Genomic DNA, 19,764 nt, shown 5'->3' with positions numbered 1-19,764 from the left:
GAGAAAAAGACTCTCAAGTGGATTCCCTGCTAAGCGCAAAGCCCAACTCGGGGCTTGATCTCATGACCCTGAGATCATGACCTGAGCCAAAACCAAGAGTTGGACATTTAACCGACTGACCACCTAGGCGCCCCATATTTTGGATTTCCTTGTTCACTACTGAGGTTGAACACTTTTCCATATCTGTTAATTACTTGCATCTTTTAAGATTTTTGTTTATGGCCTGCCATCTATTTGGGTCTACATTTCCGGCAGCTGTATATAATCTAGCACTAATAGATATTAGAATCAATCATCCAGAATTTCTGAAAGCATTTTATTAAAAGTCAGAATATTAAGGCACAAAAATACATCAACTTTTCAAACAAAAATATTCGAAAGTTTTGTCCTACATTCAAAGCAACTTCTTCCAAATTATACAATAATTTAACCCTTTTAAATAGAAAAATATAACTTCTCAAACCCCTACGTTTTCTCCTCAAATACATGAATGATTTCCTAGTTCTAGAGAAGTTTCTTAATGCAGTACTGAGCTTCTATATATATTGTACATTTCCTTAAAATCCTACTTCTGTTACTTATATACATTTGATATGTTTAGAACTTTAACCAATATGTTAAACTTCTGTCTTCTAAGTATAAGGCTTGGGGTTTTGTACTGCTTATTGCATGCTGTTGATCATAAAAAGATATATTAAGAAAACTAGTGATTTTTAAATCTAGCATAACATTTCTCCACTTTACACTAGTCAAGTATAGCTTAGTGCAATGGACTCATACCCCTTTTATTTCTTTAAAGTAAATTCTACCCCCAACATGGGGCTCAAACTCATGACCCCAAGTTCAGAAGCCACATGTTTTACTGAATGAGCCAGGCAGGCACCTCAAACCCCCTTTTTTTAAAAAAGGAGAAAAATCAATCTATATGTACATTTTTTATACTTTCAGTCTTGAAATGTCAAGTAGTAGTGCAAACATACTGTATCACAGAGGAAAAGTTGGTTTTCTCTATAGGATAAGAAAGATTTTAAAATGATCTCTTTACAGGAAAAGTAAAGGAGTATCATCTCTGTCTTAAAAAATGCACATATTCATCTATTTTTTTATTTCTGAAATAAATTAACAATCCTTTAAAGCAGACATTTAAACATTAATCTAATTCAAATCATGAAAATTCCCTTATAAACAAATTCCACACATCACATAAATCCAACATGACTTGCATAAGAACACTTTAGCATTTTGTCTAGAAATACATAAAACTGAACTCTTATGCTCAGTTCCCTTCATTTAGAGTAAGAACCGTCTTGATGGCATCCCAAGAATAAACTGATCTGATAGCCTCAAAAGCCCGGATGACCAGTTTCTGGACACTACATGCAGAAGCTGGGATAATGAGCTGTACAGTGGCCCTGGGTATCACTTCTCCCCAGTGTCCTTCAGATGAACTACAGCTACAGCCCTAGGGCACCCCTCCTGTTTATATGAGGGAGCTAAGAGGACCCTCCACAGGAATACTCAATTCAGGTCAAGAGACATCAACTGATGACACAAGTATCACTGAAAGTGATAGATACTGCATATGCCCTTTGAAAAACAACATTTCTGATGAGGTTATCAGGAGGGAATCCTACTTTCTCTAGAAGATGAGAAAAGTTTGCATTTCAGCCTGTAGCTGAGCTATACACATCATATCCTTTATCTTTACAGCTGCAGAAAAAGGTGTTCTCACACCTGCTACTGAGGTTATACAAGAGGCAGTCTCCCTTTTGCTCACCATCAACTCCCCACTCCTGCTCCACTCCATTTGTAGCTCCTACAGGCTGGAAGGCTGGCACCCTGTATTTCAAAATTCAGCTGGAGCCATATGATGAGCTAGAGGTCTGCCTCTAAGTCTGGGAATGGGATTAGATTAAAAAATGTTAGGAATGAGAAGGCAGGGTTGCCTCCAGCTCTGAAATTACTGAGCCCAGGGTAAAACACACCAAAACCAGAATGGATATAAATGCTGGGAAATGTAGTGGGTGGGGACCTATTATTGTGTAAGAAATGGAAGGAAAGGGCAACCCTGGTGGCTTAGCGGTTTAGCGCCTCTTGCAGCCCGGGGTGTGATCCTGGAGACCCAGGATCGAGTCCCACGTCGGGCTCCCTGCATGTAGCCTGCTTCTCCCTCTGCCTGTGTCTCTATGAATATATAAATAAAATCTTAAAAAAAAAAAAAAAAAGAAATGGAAGGAAAGAATGGAACCTGTAGTAACTGACACTCTTTTCCTAGGGAGGATGCCCCAAACTGTTCCCTGTTCCCTACTGAAAATAAATTTGAAAGTATCTTTCAAGGCACATTACTACTATAAATTTTTTTTGTTAACTCCTATGACATGAGTAAATGAGAAATAAATTGAAAAGGTAGGCTCTTGAAAGAAAATGTTTTATGGCTTCACGATGAAAATTAATGGTTATATTTAAGTGTTGGTACTGGTTAAGACTTTAAATGCTTCTCAATCAAAATTCTCAGAAGTCATTCTCAATTCACAAGGTTAGAACACCTTCAAATAAAGATATATACGATTCTAACTTTTATTCCTATTCTTAATGTTCACTAGCCCTGTATCTTTGGTCACAAAAGCAGCAAAATAGTCACATTTCCATCATACTACATTCAACTACCTTTCAAGTTTTGACTGTTCTGCACCTAAAATAATATTAAAACAAAAAATTTTCAAATCATATATTACATATGTAATGTAACAAAATGATGTGTAAAACATGGTTCAAGGTTAAGAAATTAATTACAAGATTAATAGAGATGTACTATGCAGGTAAATATATGTTTCATTATGAAACCAGATAAGCCAAGATTATGTAAAAGATGTTCTAGTGTCTGCAAAGTTCACTGGTAATGAGCCCCCAGCCGCCTGGAGAGGAACTGCTCTGGGGAGCTATGCAGTGACCCCCAAACATATTCGGCAGCAGCACGTGTACTTACAGCCTGAGTGAGGGGACAATGGCAGAGTTAATCCTTGGAAGTGACCATCATGGCCTCTTTCCTGTGTACTAGTATTCCCCTGAGCTCAGACAGAGAGGACCTAGCTCTGTGATTTGATGTACATGGTGATATTTACAAACAAGGACTTTGTGCAGACCCGTATGTATATGTATACACACACACACACCCCTAACCATACAAACGTGCTTATGTTCTAAGGCTAACCAAGTTTTACTTAATTTCAAATTACTTCAGTATAAAAGTCAAAGAAAATTCTTACTGCATCTAGTAACTCTAAACCCACAAAATGGAAACGCTGCTTTACCATACAGGAGAACCACATCATCTACCTTAAAGGTAGTTGAGGAATTGTAGGAGTGTTTATGTAAAAAATATTTTTAAATCTGGAACTGTTATATTTTCCAGTGAGAAGAGAAAACCCAAATCCACATCCCTGCCACCTCTTAGCTAAGGGCATCTGGGCATATTTCTTTATCATAATACTTAGATTATTTCCAAATCCAGACAATATGATGGACATTAAGCTCACATTCCAGAGTAGCTTAAAATGGTCACCAAACCCCCCTACCACCTGAATTGTTGTAATACACAAATTTCCAAGATAATGCAATAAAACCTTGTTGCACTGTATCAAAACAAAGCTCTTTTTCAGTCTTGAGGAAGTCTTTCACCGTTAAGTAGGTTTAATTTATATGGGTTCCAATCACATTATCTTTTCTGAAGAGAACATTTTTTCTGCCATTTCAGATCTGGTCATGATTTCCTTAAAAAAAAAAAAAAGGGGATGATATGCTTCCAGATGTCAATACTCCTTCCAGAACATAACAAAATTCCCTAATCTTTCAACAGTCACAATTTTGTGGGGAACTAATATATTCCACGATACATACAGAAATATTAGATATAGAAAAAAAACACTGGATAAGCCACACTTCCTGGTGATGTATGGTTGATAGTCACTGACAAGTTCAGAAAACTTGAACATCCTGCTAGCTGGAAAACATCTGGAGTTCAGAATTACCAGTGAGAAGCAGGTAGGAGGTTAACATGGATTTCCTAGGCACCTGCCTCACTTTATACAACTCATGTATTTTGAAATTATAAAATTATTTATGACATGAATCCTCTAAATGCCCCCCTTTAAAAGTAATTTTTCATAGTGTATCTTTCTGTAGAGTTCTAAATCCTGAAGTTCAACTGCTTTATAGCCAGGTGCATGTCTACTGCAGCTTCCTTGAAACCTCCCGCCACTGTCAGATCAACCTGCTGTGGTTGCTCACCTCTTACCTTCAAGTCTATAGAGCTGCAGTTTCTCTCCTATTCCACAGCTATCACCTAAATCACACCTGAGCTACCACTCATTTCCCTCTACTGTTTCTTCCTGTAAGGCCATGTTCCCTACATCCACTCTTTAATTCTTACAATTCAGACTTCCCATCTTCGGCCATCCTTCAATGTCCAGATGATCCATAACTCATTTTTCTCCCCCAAACCTTCCCAAATTTATATCCTCTAAATCCTATCTCCTGCTTAGTAAATGAAAATGAGATAGAAACTCTACTTAATTCCTCAGCAAAACAGCTCAAGTGTAAGACATTAATTCAGACAAAATGCCATCTCAAAGTATTCTAAACTCTTATCAACATATAAGATGTTGGAAAATCATAGTCCTGAAACCTCATAAAATAATTCTCCCTTCCTTCACACCAACAAGTGTTTATCTCACTGTTGTTTTAAATGAGGATCGAGCTCCTTTATACTTTACTGACAAATCAGTGCAGTCTTCCAACCTGCTCAATCCGTAATCATTTTACAAAGTTCCAGAATTTCTTTCTGAAATACATTTTTACTCTGTGAAAACAACACTAAGAAAATAAGCAAAAAATATGTTTTACCTCATCTGAATCCACTAACACTGGAAGAGCTCTGAAACAAAACAAAAACAGATTAATAATGTTCTTAAAAGACTAGTGTATGTACTAAAGCTGAAAATATGCATATTCTGTGTCTACAAGTTCTCATTCCTGGGTGGACACAGCCAACAGAAATAAACACCTAGGTTCACCAGCAAACATAGAGAGGAATTTTCATATTGTTCTTAATAGCCCCCAAACTGAAAATAAACCAAATAGGTGAACTGTAGTATATTCAGGCAATGAAATACTATACAGCAAAGAAAATGAATGGCTTGTCAAGGGATACATTTTTTAAACTGATACAAGTAATCTACCATTAGAGACATGGAAACAGCAGCACATTTTGGAAAGTGGTCTTGTGATCTGGGAGGAAAGCAAAGAGATTTCTAGGGCCCTGGTGATGTTCTATTTTTTTTTTTTTTACCTGAGTGCTAGTTATACAAATGTGCTCCTATTGAAAATTTATTGGAGCTTAGGATTCTACACCTTCCAGTGTGTGTGCTATACTTTAAAATAATCAATAAATCGTAACTTCAAAAGGTAAACAACAACAACAAAAAAACAAAATGTAAACAAGGCAAGATAAAAAATTCTGGAGGCAAATATGTTGGAAGAATATCAATGAATACAGCATACAAATGAATAATTCCAAACATAACTGACACCTAACTACATATTTGTTTTTTAAGCCACTGCTATTTTTTACTTTATACAGCTGGACAAGTACCTGAGTAGTGATGTACTATCTAACCGATGTTGCGTGTTTTTGTGAGAACTTAACAGGGATGAATAAGCCTGACTCTAGTAATCATTTCATTATGCATATGTAGAGCAAACCATCATGTACACTTTATATATACACTAAGAAAAAAAAAGAGATGAATAAACATATTATAAAAGGTGGTATTGGGGATCCCTGGGTGGCGCAGCGGTTTGGCGCCTGCCTTTGGCTCAGGGCGCGATCCTGGAGACCCGGGATCGAATCCCATATCAGGCTCCCGGTGCATGGAGCCTGCTTCTCCCTCTGCCTATGTCTCTGCCTCTCTCTCTCTCTCTCTCTGTGACTATCATAAATAAATAAATTTAAAAAAAATTTTAAAAAAAAGGTGGTATTTATGGAGTCAAGTATTTGTTTAATTCCCATATCATTATTACTACTGACTGGAGGTCTACCAGTGAAGGTACTGGAGAGAGAGTTATACAATACAACCTTTGCTTGGGAAATATAATATGGGTAAAAAGAAAAGCTGAGTGTATAGCCTCAATGTGTGATGATCGCCCTCGCTGAGAGGGAGAGCCTAAAGGAAAAGTCTATATAGCTCTCTGCAACATGCAACTCCCATTACTGCGAGACTTCCAGGATGCCATTTACAGAGTAGCCTATGGTGGAGGTAGAAGCAAGGACTGAGAGACAAGCCAGGTGTGAGAAAAGGACCAGGTTAGGTTGTTGGTAATACTACTATTAAGGAAAATCCAGGGGAGAATATTGCTTTAGGGGAAACATGAACCAGAACCTAGTTGTCAGGAGCCAACCGTTGGGTGCTCAGCACTGTGTTTGGTGAAGAACACTAGCAATCTTAAAAACAGTTCCTTGGTGAGGTTAATGACTATTTAAAACTTATTAATATGTATTCAGTGCATTGAAGAGGGAGGTGAACTCTGCTGTGTCCTTTATAGCTTATCAGAGGTAAGAAAAAGTTATAATGTCTATCTCATGATAGACTTCATCACATGGTAATTCATGATTTTTTTCAAATTGTCCAATGCAGGCAAACAGAATTTCATACTAGACAGGAACTGCTTAAACAGGAAGTAAATGAGAGCACGGAAAGGAAAGAAAAGCATATGAAAAGGTTATCATATCTGGCTATCCCACTGTTTGTTTTCTGTTGTGGAAATAGCTACACGGAATTCTCATGTCAAACAGAACCTTCATCTTGATTAGCTCAAAGTCCCTGAGGGGCTTTATCTGCACTCTGTTTTTCCTATGCTCATGTTTGTCCTCCAAAGGCTTCCCCAGCATGTATGGTATTGTGGTTCCATGTGTTTGAAAAAAATGTTTTACGTATGTTTGTACTTTCTCATAATACAAAGTTGAAACAAAATAAAATGATTCTAATCCTGAAAAACTCAGATCGGGAAAGTTGGAGTTGGTTATAGGCCACAAGTATTAAAGTAGTTGCTGTACAGGGAAAAATGGAGGAGAAACAAAAAAGGCAGGGCTGTGTTTTCTTTGTAGTTTGACAGGAAATCAGTCATTCGCTAGTGATGGGGGCCTATAAAAACATATGGAGGTGGGGATCCCTGGGTGGCTCAGCAGTTCAGCGCCTGCCTTCGGCCTACGGCATGATCCTGGAGTCCCAGGATCAAGTCCTGCGTTGGGCTCCCTGCATGGGGCCTGCTTCTCCTTCTCCCTCTGCCTGTCTCTCTCTCTCATGAATAAATAAATAAATATTTAAAAAACCCAACATATAGAGGTACAACATTCGAAAAGAACATGACAAAGTATGAAAATTATCTCTTCATACGATATGCTAAATTTTAGACTCAAACGTTAACAGAGGATATTTACACATCTGTGAATGAAGAGGGAATATTTTCTTCCACCCACTTCAAATCTTCATCCTGTAGAAGTAAATATTTATATATTAGCATTTGCTTAGTTAGTATCTCCTGAAAGTAGAATGTTAAAATACAATACATATAAATTTATTTTTTGCATATAAATTCAAACATTTAAATTCAAATGCACGATTCTTTTCATTTCTACATATCTTAAGAAGTTGGCACTTAATGCCACACAGAAACTATGCCAGAATTTTCTTAAATAGCAAACTAAAATTTGGATTTCAAAATTTTGTACTTCTTCCTGGTTTTTGTTAGATTCATAGGTATTACTTTGTGTCCTGAAAAACCACAGTAGAAACACAGTTGAGGGACACCTGGGTGGCTCAGTGGTTGAGCCTCTGCCTTCAGGTCAGGGCGTGATCCCGGGGTTCTGGGATCGAATCCTGTAAAGGGCTCCTTAAATGCAGCCTGCTTCTCCCTCTGCCTGTGTCTCTCATGAATAAATGAATAAAATCTTAAAAAAAAAAAAGAAAAAAAGAACACATTTGATTCATAAGACAGAGAACAGCAAGAATATTGATTTTATTGTCTTATTTTTTGCTCCCAGCATTCATTATACCTAATTTGTTCAAGTTTATATATCATGAGTTTGTAATTTTTCAACAGAAAAAGATGACAGTAACAATACTCTAATTTTACAAAAGCTTATTTATTTCTGTTGCTTATATTTATGCTCATCTCTTCAGAGACAAGAAAAGGAAAGCAGGTCAGTCATGGTATCTGTTTTTTAACAGAACTTGCTAATGGTTATCTCACTGAGAGAAAGAAAAATAAAGGGTATATTAAGTATTTTGATTTACAATATAAATCAAATGTTTCTTTGTGATCTACCTGGCTCATGGAATACTCTGTTTCTAGTATTCATCACATTTTGCTCACCTACAAAGTGACAGAACCAGTATTAACAAGAACCCCAATTCTCTGAGTGTGTCTCAAGAAGAATTAGGTTATGAGTTTGGGCTTCTGGTCAAGAGATGACTGCCCGTAATTTAAGGAAATGAAAAAGTATACCCTTGATATGTTTGTAAGCATTGAGTTTTATTTTATTATTTTTTTAAGATTTTATTTATTTATTCATCAGAGACCAGAGAAAGAGAGAGAGTCAGAGACACAGGCAGAGGGAGAAGCAGGCTCCGTGCAGGAAGCCCGACGTGGGACTTGATCCCGGATCTCCAGGATCACACCCTGAGCTGAAGGTGGTGCTCAACCGCTGAGCCACCCCAGGCTGCCCCGCATTGAGTTTTAAAATAAAGTGAGACATATTCCTAAAACAAAAGGAAAATATCTTAATGAATTTAAAGTTTAACAGCTCTAACATCAGATAATTAAAACTGATATAATTTTTTTAAATGTTTGAATCACCATAAAACTATTCAAAGAACACATTTAAAAAAATTACTGATTACCAAAAATAAAAATGAAAAAATTTACCAAAACCAAAAGATCAAACTGTTCTCATAGATCATCTGACCTATTAGAATTTGTAACCATAAATTTTATACTCTATTAATCACAACATAATACAATTATAAGAAAGCAGAATATCAAATTATGATAGGCACTTCTACTATGCCTAATATGCATAAAATATTTAAAAACTCCTCTCTATTTTACCATATTATTCAAGCTTGCACAGTTCTATAACAAATGCTAATTTTGTTAATTGCATAGGCAATACATAAAGTCCTTTCTTATTAGATAACAAATGTTATCTGAAATGGCTTCAAAAATCACTTTTTTTGAATCACTTTCAAAAATCACTTTAATACAAGCTTCTACTATGTCAAAGCTTCTCAATCTTTAATGTGTGTATGAGTCATCTGTGGGATCCTGTTAAAAAGCAGATTCAGGGGCAGCCTGGGTGGCACAGTGGTTTAGTGCTGCCTTCAGCCCAGGGCTTGATCCTGGAGACCTGGGATTGAGTCCCACATTGGGCTCCTGCATGGAGCCTGCTTCTCCCTCTGCCTGTGTCTCTGTCTCTCTGTGTCCCTCATGAATGAATAAATAAAATAAAATAAAAACAACAAAAAACAAAAACCAGATTCAGATTCTGCAGGTGTGAGGTGGGCCTGAGTCTATATGTCTAACAAACCCCTGGGTGATAGTCATGCTGCTGGTCCAAGAAACACACCCGAGAAGCCAGGATCTACAGCAATTACAGTCATCAGACTTAACTAGTATCACTGCTTGGTAATATTGATTTTCATACAAAAACAGTAGAAAATGTTTTCCTGACAGTCAATGAATGTGACACAAACTCTATCAAATATATACTATACTCACAAAATTATCAGAAGTAGCAGGTTTAGCTGTTCCATTGGAAACCGTTTTAGAGACTCTTAATTTTATTCCTTCAGCTATAATGAGAAACATTATGGAAATACATAAAATTATAAAATATTATTTTCCTTCACAATCTCACATTTAATAACCCAATAAAGATTTATATATGTTTATATATAGAGAGATTTACGTATATACTAATTACTTATATATGTATATATTTAAAGGAGAGTTAATAGCAGGAGCTTCCGCAGGGTGCTGGCTTTAACATACCACTTGGAAATACAGAAGGGATGGCAAAAATTAATAGATTTCACAAATGTTTGCAATAACAACCAGGTTTTCAAGAGGCTAGTCTGAATTCCAATTTAGAGGAGTTTAAACCAACAATCAAACATACCTACATATTTCCTTAAACAGTTTCAATACATTTTAAAGTTTACAGATTTAAAAAATTATTCAATTTGCAGTATCATATTCAAGAATAAAACACATCTTTGGCTATTACTTTACTTCTCCAATGTGTACTTGTGGAATGTGCCTATGGTAAAAATAAGATAGGAAAGAGTAGGATTGGGATACTTGGGTGGTCAGTGGTTGAGCGGCTGCCTTCATTCAGCTCAGGGTGATCCTGGGGTCCTGGGATCAAATCCCGCATTGGGCTCCCCGCAGGAAGCCTGCTTCTCCCTCTTCCTCTATGTTTCTGCCTCTCTCTCTGTGTCTCTCATGAATAAATAAAATCTTTTTTAAAAATTTTAAAAATAAAATAAAATTAAAAAAAAAAAAAAGGTAAGAGAAGGATTTTTCCTTTCCTATTTGACCAAGGCTCTCCTTTTTGCCAGCAGTTTTAGAGCAGAGGTTAAGAGCATGAGTCTCGGAGCTAGACTGTCTGGCTCTCCCTATGCAACCCTAGGCAAAGCAGTTAACTTTCTGTAACTCAGCTTCCCCAACTACACAATGGGGATAATACTGATATCTACCTTATAGAGTTCTGATGAGCATTAAAGCAGTTAGTGTATATAAGGTCCCTGATATGTAATCTATATTCCATAAGTATTCACTTTAGTTATTTCAATAATTTGCAAATTGTACTTCTCTAAAAACAAGGACAATTGGTACGTTATGATCATAAGTTGATATAATAAATGAAAATGAGTTTCCTCAATCAAAAAATATTTCCAGGGGGCATTTAAAATTCCACCATTTGAGATTTATTCTCTTAGTGGGGCAATACACGGATTTTTCAAAATTGAGGCACAATATATAAAATAAAATACACAAATTTTAAGTATATAGTCTAAGAGACTTTACAAACATACACACTTGTTTACCATCTCAATTAAGACATTTAACATTTCCATCATCACAGACGGTTCTTTAAATTCCTTTATGGTCAATCCTAAACATACCAGAAGCAACCATTGTTGCAATTTACATAATCATCATAGCTTAGTTCTTCTGTTTTGGAACTTCATAATAGAACCATAATCCATGGACTCAATATTCCTTTGGAACTGGCTGCTTTCACTTAACATAAAGGTTTTGAGATTTATTTATGTTGTAGCGTTTTGGTTACTTTGGTTTGATACCGAACAGTGGCCCATTGTGTGGGTATACTACAAATACTTTATCCATTCATCTGTTGATGGACATTGGGTTATATCCAGTTTTAAACTACAAAGAATAAAGCTACTGAAAGTAATAGTGTACATTAGTGTCTTTCTGTGAAAATCTGCTTTACTTTCTATCATTTTTTCTGGGTAAGTATCTTAGGGTGGAATGGCTAGGTTGTATGGTAGGTATATGCTTACCTTTTTAAGAACCATGTTGTTTTTCAAAGAAGTCTTACTACTTTACATTCCTTCTAGTACTGTGAGTGATCTAGCCGTTCCACATCCTCTCCAACATTTCATACTGTCAGTCTTTTAAATTTTAATCATTCTAGTGGATAAGTGGTGGTATATCACTATGGTTTTAATTTTCATTTCCCTGATGACCAATTATACCAAATACCTTTTCATGTGCTGATTGGTTATTCCTTTGCCTTCTTTGGTAAGGTCTATTCAAGTATTTTTTGTTTTTTTTTACAAATTATAATTTATTGATTTAAAGGAATTTTACTTATATCCTGGATACAAGTCCTTTCTCACATATATGCACTGAGGATCTTTTATTCCAGTCTAGGGCTAGATATAAGTCTTTTGTCAGATACATGTACAGAGAATCTTTTTTCTATTCTAAGCCTGGCCTTTCATTTTCTTAAGTTTCTCTTGATAAATATTTTAATTTTGGTGAAGTCTAATTTACCAGTTTTTTTTTTAATTTTTATTTATTTATGATAGTCACAGAGAGATAGAGAGAGAGAGAGGCAGAGACACAGGCAGAGGGAGAAGCAGGCTCCATGCACTGGGAGCCCGATGTGGGATTCGATCCCGGGTCTCCAGGATCGCACCCTGGACCAAAAGCAGGCACCAAACCGCTGCGCCACCCAGGGATCCCCTAATTGACCAGTTTTTAAAATTTTATGGTAACTGCTTCTTATGTCCCAAGAAATTGTCTGACCCAAGGTTATAAAGATATTTTCTTGTTTTCCTTTAGAAGAGTTATAATTCTTTTGTTTCTGTGGGGTTTTTTGGGGGGGGGAGGGGCTGAAGGAGGAGACAGAGAATCTTAAGCAAGCTCCACACCCAGTGTGGAGCCCAGTGTAGGGTTCGATCTCACAACTCTAAGATCATGACCTAAACTGAAATCAAAAGTTGGATGCTTAACCACCTGAGCCACCTAGGCACCCCCAGAAGAATTATATATTTTCCCCCCAGAAGAATTATGTTTAAATTTTCCATCTAGGTTTGTGGTACATCTTGAATTAATTATTATTGTGATATCTGTGGCAGGAGTCCAGCTGATTTTTCCTCCATGTGTTTATCTAGTTATTCTAGCACTCTTTATTGAAAATAGTATTCGGGGGCAGCTCGGGTGGCACAGTGGTTTAGCACTGCCTTCAGCCCAGGGCTTGATCCTGGAGACCCGGGATTGAGTCCCAAGTCGGACTCCCTGCATGGAGCCTGCTTCTCCCTCTGCCTGTGTCCCTGCCTCTCTCTCTCTGTCTCTCATGAATAAATAAATAAAATCTTAAAAAAAAAAAAAGAGAGAGAAAATAGTATTCTATCCTCATATAACATTTTGGTGCCTTTCTCAAAAATCAGTTGACAAATGAGATTTCCAGCTTGGAGCTACTTTAATTATTGCAATCCTGGGCAGCCCGGGTGGCTCAGCGGTTTAGCGCCACTTTCAGGCTGGGGCGTGATCCTGGAGTCCTGGGATGGAGTCCCACGTCAGGTTCCCTGCATGGAGCCTGCTTCTCCTTCTGCCTGTCTCTGCCTTTCTCTCTCTGTGTCTCTCATGAATAAATAAATAAAAATATTTTAAAAAATAATTATTGCATCTTTATTATTATTAATTTATTTGTTATTTATTTGAGGGAGGGGAGTGGCAAAGGGAGAGGGAGAATCTCAAGTAGGTTCCATGCCCAGCACAGGGCCTGATGTGGGGGCTCAATCTTACAACCCTGAGATCAAGAGTCAGATGCTTAACTGACTGGGCCATTCAGGTACTCCTATTGCATTCCTTTTTAAAACAAAAATTTCAGGGATGCCTGGGTGGCTCAGTGGTTGAGCGTCTGCCTTTGGCTCAGGGAGTGATCCTGGAGTCCTGGGATCGACTCCCACTTTGGGCTTCCTGCATGGAGCCTGCTTCTCCCTCTGCCTGTGTCTCTCATGAACAAATGAATAAAATTAAAAATAAATAAAATAAAATAAAATACATTTTAGTAACCTATTACATAGAATCAATTTGGTACTTCCAAAAAGTACCTTCTTGAAAATGTTGTTGCTTAAAGTAATAACAACAACAACAAAATCAACTGACGATATAGGTGTGGACTTATTTCTGGACTCTATTTTGATACAATGATAGGTTTCTGTAATCTTCTGCAAATACCACCCTATCTTGATTAGTATAACTTAAAATTTTTATAGACTTGAAATTAATTTAAGTCCATTAATTTTGTTTTATTGAGATAATTCCCACACTGTAAAATGTACCATCTTGAAGTGTACAAATTCAGTGGATTTCAGGATAGTCACAGAATTATATATCATCACCACTAATTTCAGAAGAATTTCATCACCCTAAAAAGAAACCCCATACTTATCAGTAGTCACTCACTACTTACTCCTTCCCCAACCCCTGGCAATCACCAATATACTTTCTGTCTCTATGGATTTACCTTTTGTGGACTTTTCAGCTAAACACAGTCATACAATTCGTGATCTTTATGATTGGCTTCTTTCATTTAGCATACATGTTTTCAAGATTTGTCCATGTTGTAACTACAAAAATGTTTGGGGTCTTCTAGGTTCTTTGCTTTTCCACTTTTATTTTATTTTATTTTATTTTATTTTATTTTATTTTATTTTTTTAAAGATTTTATTTATTTACTTATTAAAGATATTATTTATTTATTTCCACATACATTTTAAAATCAGGTTAACTGGAGTGCCTGGGTGGCACAGTCAGTTGAATGTCCCCCTCTTGATTTCAGCTCAGGTCATGATCTCAGGGTCCAGAAATTGAGCTCTGCGTCAGACAGACTCAGCACTCAGTAGGGAGTCTGCTTAAGATTCTTTTCTCCCTCTGCCTTTTCCTTCTATGCTCTTTCTCTAAAATAAATAAATAAAATCTCTAAAAATATAATAAAATCAGGTTAACCATTTGTATTTTTTGAAGGTCAGTTAGAATTATTTTTTAATTTTTAATTTAATTTTATTAATTTTATTTATTTTTAAAGATTTTATTTATTTATTCATGAGAGACAGAAAGAGAGGCAGAGCCACAGGCAGAGGGAGAAGCAGGCTCCATGAAGGGAGCCCAATGTGGAACTCGATCCTGGGACTCCAGGATCACACCCTGGGCCGAAGGCAGGCGCTAAACCACTGAGCCACCCAGGCATCCCTTATTTAATTTTTTGAAGATTTTATTTATTTACTCATGAGAGACAGAAAGAGAGGCAGAGCCACAGGCAGAGAGAGAAGCAGGCTCCATGCAGGGAGCCCGATGAGGGACTCCATCCCGGGACTCCAGGATCATGCCCTGAGCCAAAGGCAGATGCTTAACCACTGAGCCACCCAGTCATCCCAGAACTATTTTTCTTTTAATATTTATTTATTTACTCATGAGAGACACAGAGAGAGAGGCAAAGACATAGGTGGAGGGAGAAGCAGGCTCCCCATGGGGAGTCCAATGCGGGACTTGATCGCAGGACCCCGGGATCACTCCCTGAGCCAAACTGAGCTCACTCAGGTGCCCCCAAGGTCAGTTAGAATTATGATTGGGATTGTACTGATTCTACTTACCAGTTTGTGGAACTGACTGCTTAATAATATTGAGAGTTACAATTATAAACATGTATGGTTCTACACACTTATTTTCAGCAACTAAATGATGTACTGACATTGCCTTAACAATTAAAGTATTACGGTAAAATTAATAAAATGATAAAATGCAATGTAGGAATTAGTTGAAAGATTAAACTAGCACTAAAACTGTAATTAGAAATGCTTTGCGAATGATCAGGAAATTAAAAGGATGTGTAATTCTAAAGAGCAAAAAGAGGTGATTCACAGAAATTTAGCAATCATCATTAAAATGATTATTAGGAGTTAAGAACAATACACACTAAATTATTAATGTGAAACAGTATACCTACTTTAATACTTAGGCCTTAAAAGCAAACAGGTAACAAAGGCTTAAAGTACATTATGATGTACTTAAAATTTTCATTACCGACTTTTCTTTTCATGATCGTTTAGCATAATAGGGGTTTTGTAGATAGGGTTTTTAAATTATTTTAACAGGAAAAAAATGTATCTGACCTTGCATCACAAGTAAAGGTACAATACAGTGGCCACTTAATAAAAACATATCACTCACTTAAATTTTCAGATGGTACCATGAATTCTTCTATTTCATCATCAGAATCATCTATTAATGGCATGAAGGCATATCTACATCAGAAACAAGGAGTATTTTTACTAACATTTAAGCTTTCAGTTTTCAGTTCATATCTAAAAGCATAATTGCATACAAAAATATTTATGTTTTAAACATTTCTTAAAAATTCAAATAACAAAAATTTAATTACTCTCAAATTAGGAAAGATTATTAGTGATGAAACTGAAACTAGAGCTTCCAAACCCTGCTGGTAAAAGCATAACTGGGTAAGATCTTTCTGGAAAGCAGTTCTGCAATGTTCAGGGAAGGGAACTTCCTGCTCTACTTTCTTCTCCATGTCAGGTTTACCCTCCCTGCCCACTACTTTTTAATTTACCCACTAACAAAATTGCTAATCTGACTGGTGAAAATAAAGCATAATGACTGAGCCACATTTGCTAGGTCCAACAGCATTCAGAAAGCATTGCTGATACTAACAATAATCTTAGAAACAAAGTACCTAATAATTAGGGATTGGTTCTATAAATTAGGCTACATTCATATTATGGAATGCCAAAGAACGATTACAAATAATGTGATAGATCAAGGGGTGCCTGCTTAGCTCAGTTGGCAGAGCATGCAATTCTCAGTTTCAGGGTCATGAGTTCAAGTCCCACGTGGAGTCTACTTTAAAAAAAAATGTGGCAGGCGGTGTAGTCGTGGCCGAGTGGTTAAGGCGATGGACTAGAAAAAAAAATGTGGCAGATCTATACAAGATGATATGGAAAGATACGTCGTGGACAAGGTACAGAACAGTGTATACATGTATATATGTATGTATAATTATGACATACTTTTAAAAAGAGAGAGAGAAACACACACACGGGTATATACATTTTCTTTTTTTCCTAGAAGGGCATACAAGAAACTTCACGGCCCCTTCCTTGCGAAAGAGTGAGGCAAGGGGCAGGTGGAGCTTCCCCATCATATGCCATCAATGGTCTACCTGAACCCACCATTCAATCTCCTCATGGTTTTGGTCCCACCCTTCCTTTCCAGCTTTATTTCTCTCCAATGTAAGTAGGTATTAACCAAGATGCATGCCTTAATGACCCCCAAAATATACCATGGCTTCCCCCACTATCTCAGAAAATGTACATTCTTTCACAGCTCAATTTCCACTGTTCTGCTCATGTCCTCGAGGCAGAACATAAATTCTGCCTTTCAAGGAGTCTTCCTCATCCCTCTTTGGTCTTCCCCCTGGACTTCCAAGTTTATATACCTTTTATTTCACTGTCTTGCGTTATGTCTGTCTCCCTACTTGACTGTATACTCCTTTAAAGGCGAGGCCTACTCCCTCAGTTTTTATTAATGCATTTTTATTTGAACACAATAGCAGTGATCAACAAATGCTTGCCAAACTCGAATTTTCCCATGTTAGGTACCTCTGATTATTTGCTGATGGTCTCCACAAAAACATGATTACAATAAGAATAAGTGAAAAAAGGAAGCTCCAAAATGCATCATCAACCCAGCGTTCCATCCAATCCTGTAACAAGGACAATTCAAACATGAAATGTTAATTTTCTGATCAACATCAATAGATTTCCCATTCAAATAGCGTACAATGACAGGGATACCTGGGTGGTTCAGCAACTGAGCATCTGCCTTCAGCTCCAGGAGTGATTCTGGAGTCCCGGGATCGAGTCCCACATTGGGTTACTCCTGGGAAGCCTGCTTCTCCCTCTCCCTTTGCCTAGGTCTCTCACTCTCTCTGTGTCTTATGAATAAAATCTTTTAAAAATATAGTGTACAATGATAAATACTAATGAAATCTTTCCTACCAGTTCATCTTTGAAATAAGTATATGTTTTTTTAAGAAAATAAAAACTAAGAAACACTATCTTTATCAAATTATTAACATGAATGCCTACTTCAGCCTTACAACTAATCAGATAAATAAAACTCTAACACAAATTATATACTACAGTATCATAAAGAATTAGCATCATAAAGGGGCTTTCAAGGTCATTCGATCTATTTTCTAAATGAGAACAATCATGAGGCAGGTTAAAAGAAGAACCAGAAGCAAGTTCACAATGGGTATTTTGACATCCATATCGTATTAGAATTTCTGATGTTAAAAAAAAAAAAGAATTTCTGATGTTGAATATCTCAATGTAGTATTTTTTCTTTTCTTTTTTTTTTTAATTTTTATTTATTTATGATAGTCACACACAGGGAGAGAGAGAGAGAGGCAGAGACATAGGCAGAGGGAGAAGCAGGCTCCATGCACTGGGAGCCCGATGTGGGATTCAATCCCGGGTCTCCAGGATCGCGCCCTGGGCCAAAGGCAGGCGCCAAACCGCTGCGCCACCCAGGGATCCCGTATTTTTTCTTTTTTTAAAGATTTTATTTATTCATTCATGATAGAGAGAGGCAGAGACACAGGCACAGGGAAAAGCAGGTTCTATGCTGGGAGCCTGACGCAGGACTCGATCCTGGAACCCCAGGATCGCGCCCTGGGCCAAAGGCAGGCACTAAACCGCTGAGCCACCCAGGGATCCCCTGTAGTATTTTTTCTAATAGGATACCTTGCTTTCAATGAGACAGGAGATTTTATTTATTGTTTGAAATGTTTCAAAAAGGGCTATTTAACATGATGAATGTGCCTTTCCATAAAATTTTAGGGCCAACAGAAAGATTTAGAAAACAAAAATAAAAATCCAAAAGATACACTTAAGAACTCCAAGTGAAAAACCCTAAAGTGAGGGGAGGAGAAAAAAGAAATTCCAGAAAGTTCAGTTTCTTCTCTCACTAAATTATCCCTAAGGCAGAAATCTAGGATGCTTAGAGGACTGTTTGTAATGTTTATTTAGAACTAGAAACTAGCTTAAATACAGAAGCCCCAATGAGGGCTTTTTACATTTTTTTTTTTTTGAAGGCCTTTTAAATTTTAAGTCTAAGAAACATTATCTTCTACCTAGAGAACCCACGGAGAGTATCTCCTGAATGTTCATAATGAATGTACCATCCTATAAGCATGTCAGACTAAAGGTTTACAGTACCATTTAGATACAAAACAACCCAATTTCATGATATGCAAGAAGATTTCCTGTTACCTTAAGTTATATAGAAAGATAATATTTTTTCAAAATATATAAAGGGGGTCTTTGCTGAGGGTCACACTGAGCTGCGAGGTGCTGCAGGGGTGTCTTTAGAGTCAGCACCATGGGAGAAGACATCAAGTCCAAAATCAAGGAGTACCAGACTGCCCCTTTTGACAGCCACTTCCCCAACCAGAACCAGACTAGGAACTGCTGGCACAACTACCTGGACTTCCACAGCTGTGAGAAGGCAATGACTGCTAAAGGGGGTGATGTCTCCATGTGCAAATGGTACCGGCATGTGTACAAGTCCCTCTGCCCCATATCCTGGGTGTTGGCCTGGGATGACCTCTGGGCAGAAGGCACATTTCCTGGGAAGATCTGAACTGGCTCCACCCACCTCTCCTCTGTCCTCCATCCTTCTCCCAGGGTGGTGAAGGGGGACCTGGGTACATGGTGATTCCCACCCTGGGATCCTGAATCATGGCTTAACTTATAACAAATACTCGTTGGAAAAGTGTAAGACTGCGTATGTGTAAAAGAACTGGGTGATCGGGCAAGAAGCTGGGATGGGAATTAATACCTTGACCAAAAAGAGGGACTTCAGGGGGATTGCTTTTTTTCTGTTTTGCTTTGTTTTATGTTACTAAATTGACCACCTTCTTTATACCAGACAATATAGTGAGTGATTATAGCCTCAGGCCCCTGTATGTGCAAAAATTTATCTGTATGTTCCCCTTTATCACCTATACAATTTCAAAAAACTTTTCTTATGTAATTTTTGAACCACATGGAAATAGCGTAATAAAAATTGTGTACCCATCAAAAAATA

The 19,764-nt window shown here is 37.2% G+C and overlaps 2 protein-coding genes across 3 annotated transcripts in view; one reads left to right on the top strand and one right to left on the bottom strand.

The window, feature by feature from the left end:
- Nucleotides 1-299: 299 nt before the first annotated feature.
- TMEM87B (transmembrane protein 87B) overlaps nucleotides 300-19,764 on the bottom strand; it is a 52,653-nt gene continuing 33,188 nt past the window's right edge. For both annotated transcript variants that reach the window (XM_055327183.1, XM_055327182.1), the window contains exons 14-19: nucleotides 17,271-17,374; nucleotides 15,826-15,899; nucleotides 9,835-9,908; nucleotides 7,496-7,548; nucleotides 4,903-4,933; nucleotides 300-3,770 (exon numbers count right to left, since the gene is read on the bottom strand). In XM_055327183.1, the coding sequence (XP_055183158.1) occupies nucleotides 3,711-3,770; nucleotides 4,903-4,933; nucleotides 7,496-7,548; nucleotides 9,835-9,908; nucleotides 15,826-15,899; nucleotides 17,271-17,374 (396 nt within the window). In that variant the 3' untranslated portion in view covers nucleotides 300-3,710. The remainder of the gene's footprint in view (nucleotides 3,771-4,902; nucleotides 4,934-7,495; nucleotides 7,549-9,834; nucleotides 9,909-15,825; nucleotides 15,900-17,270; nucleotides 17,375-19,764) is intronic.
- Nucleotides 17,387-19,747, top strand: LOC129510891 (cytochrome c oxidase subunit 6B1-like). Its single transcript, XM_055327184.1, has one exon. It carries the CDS (start codon nucleotides 19,057-19,059, stop codon nucleotides 19,315-19,317), a length of 261 nt encoding a protein of 86 aa, XP_055183159.1. The 5' UTR covers nucleotides 17,387-19,056; the 3' UTR covers nucleotides 19,318-19,747.

This window comes from Nyctereutes procyonoides, unplaced genomic scaffold (genome assembly GCF_905146905.1).
Source record: "Nyctereutes procyonoides isolate TBG_1078 unplaced genomic scaffold, NYPRO_anot_genome, whole genome shotgun sequence".
NCBI lineage: Eukaryota > Metazoa > Chordata > Mammalia > Carnivora > Canidae > Nyctereutes > Nyctereutes procyonoides.
This window is presented reverse-complemented; position numbering and strand designations above follow the sequence as displayed.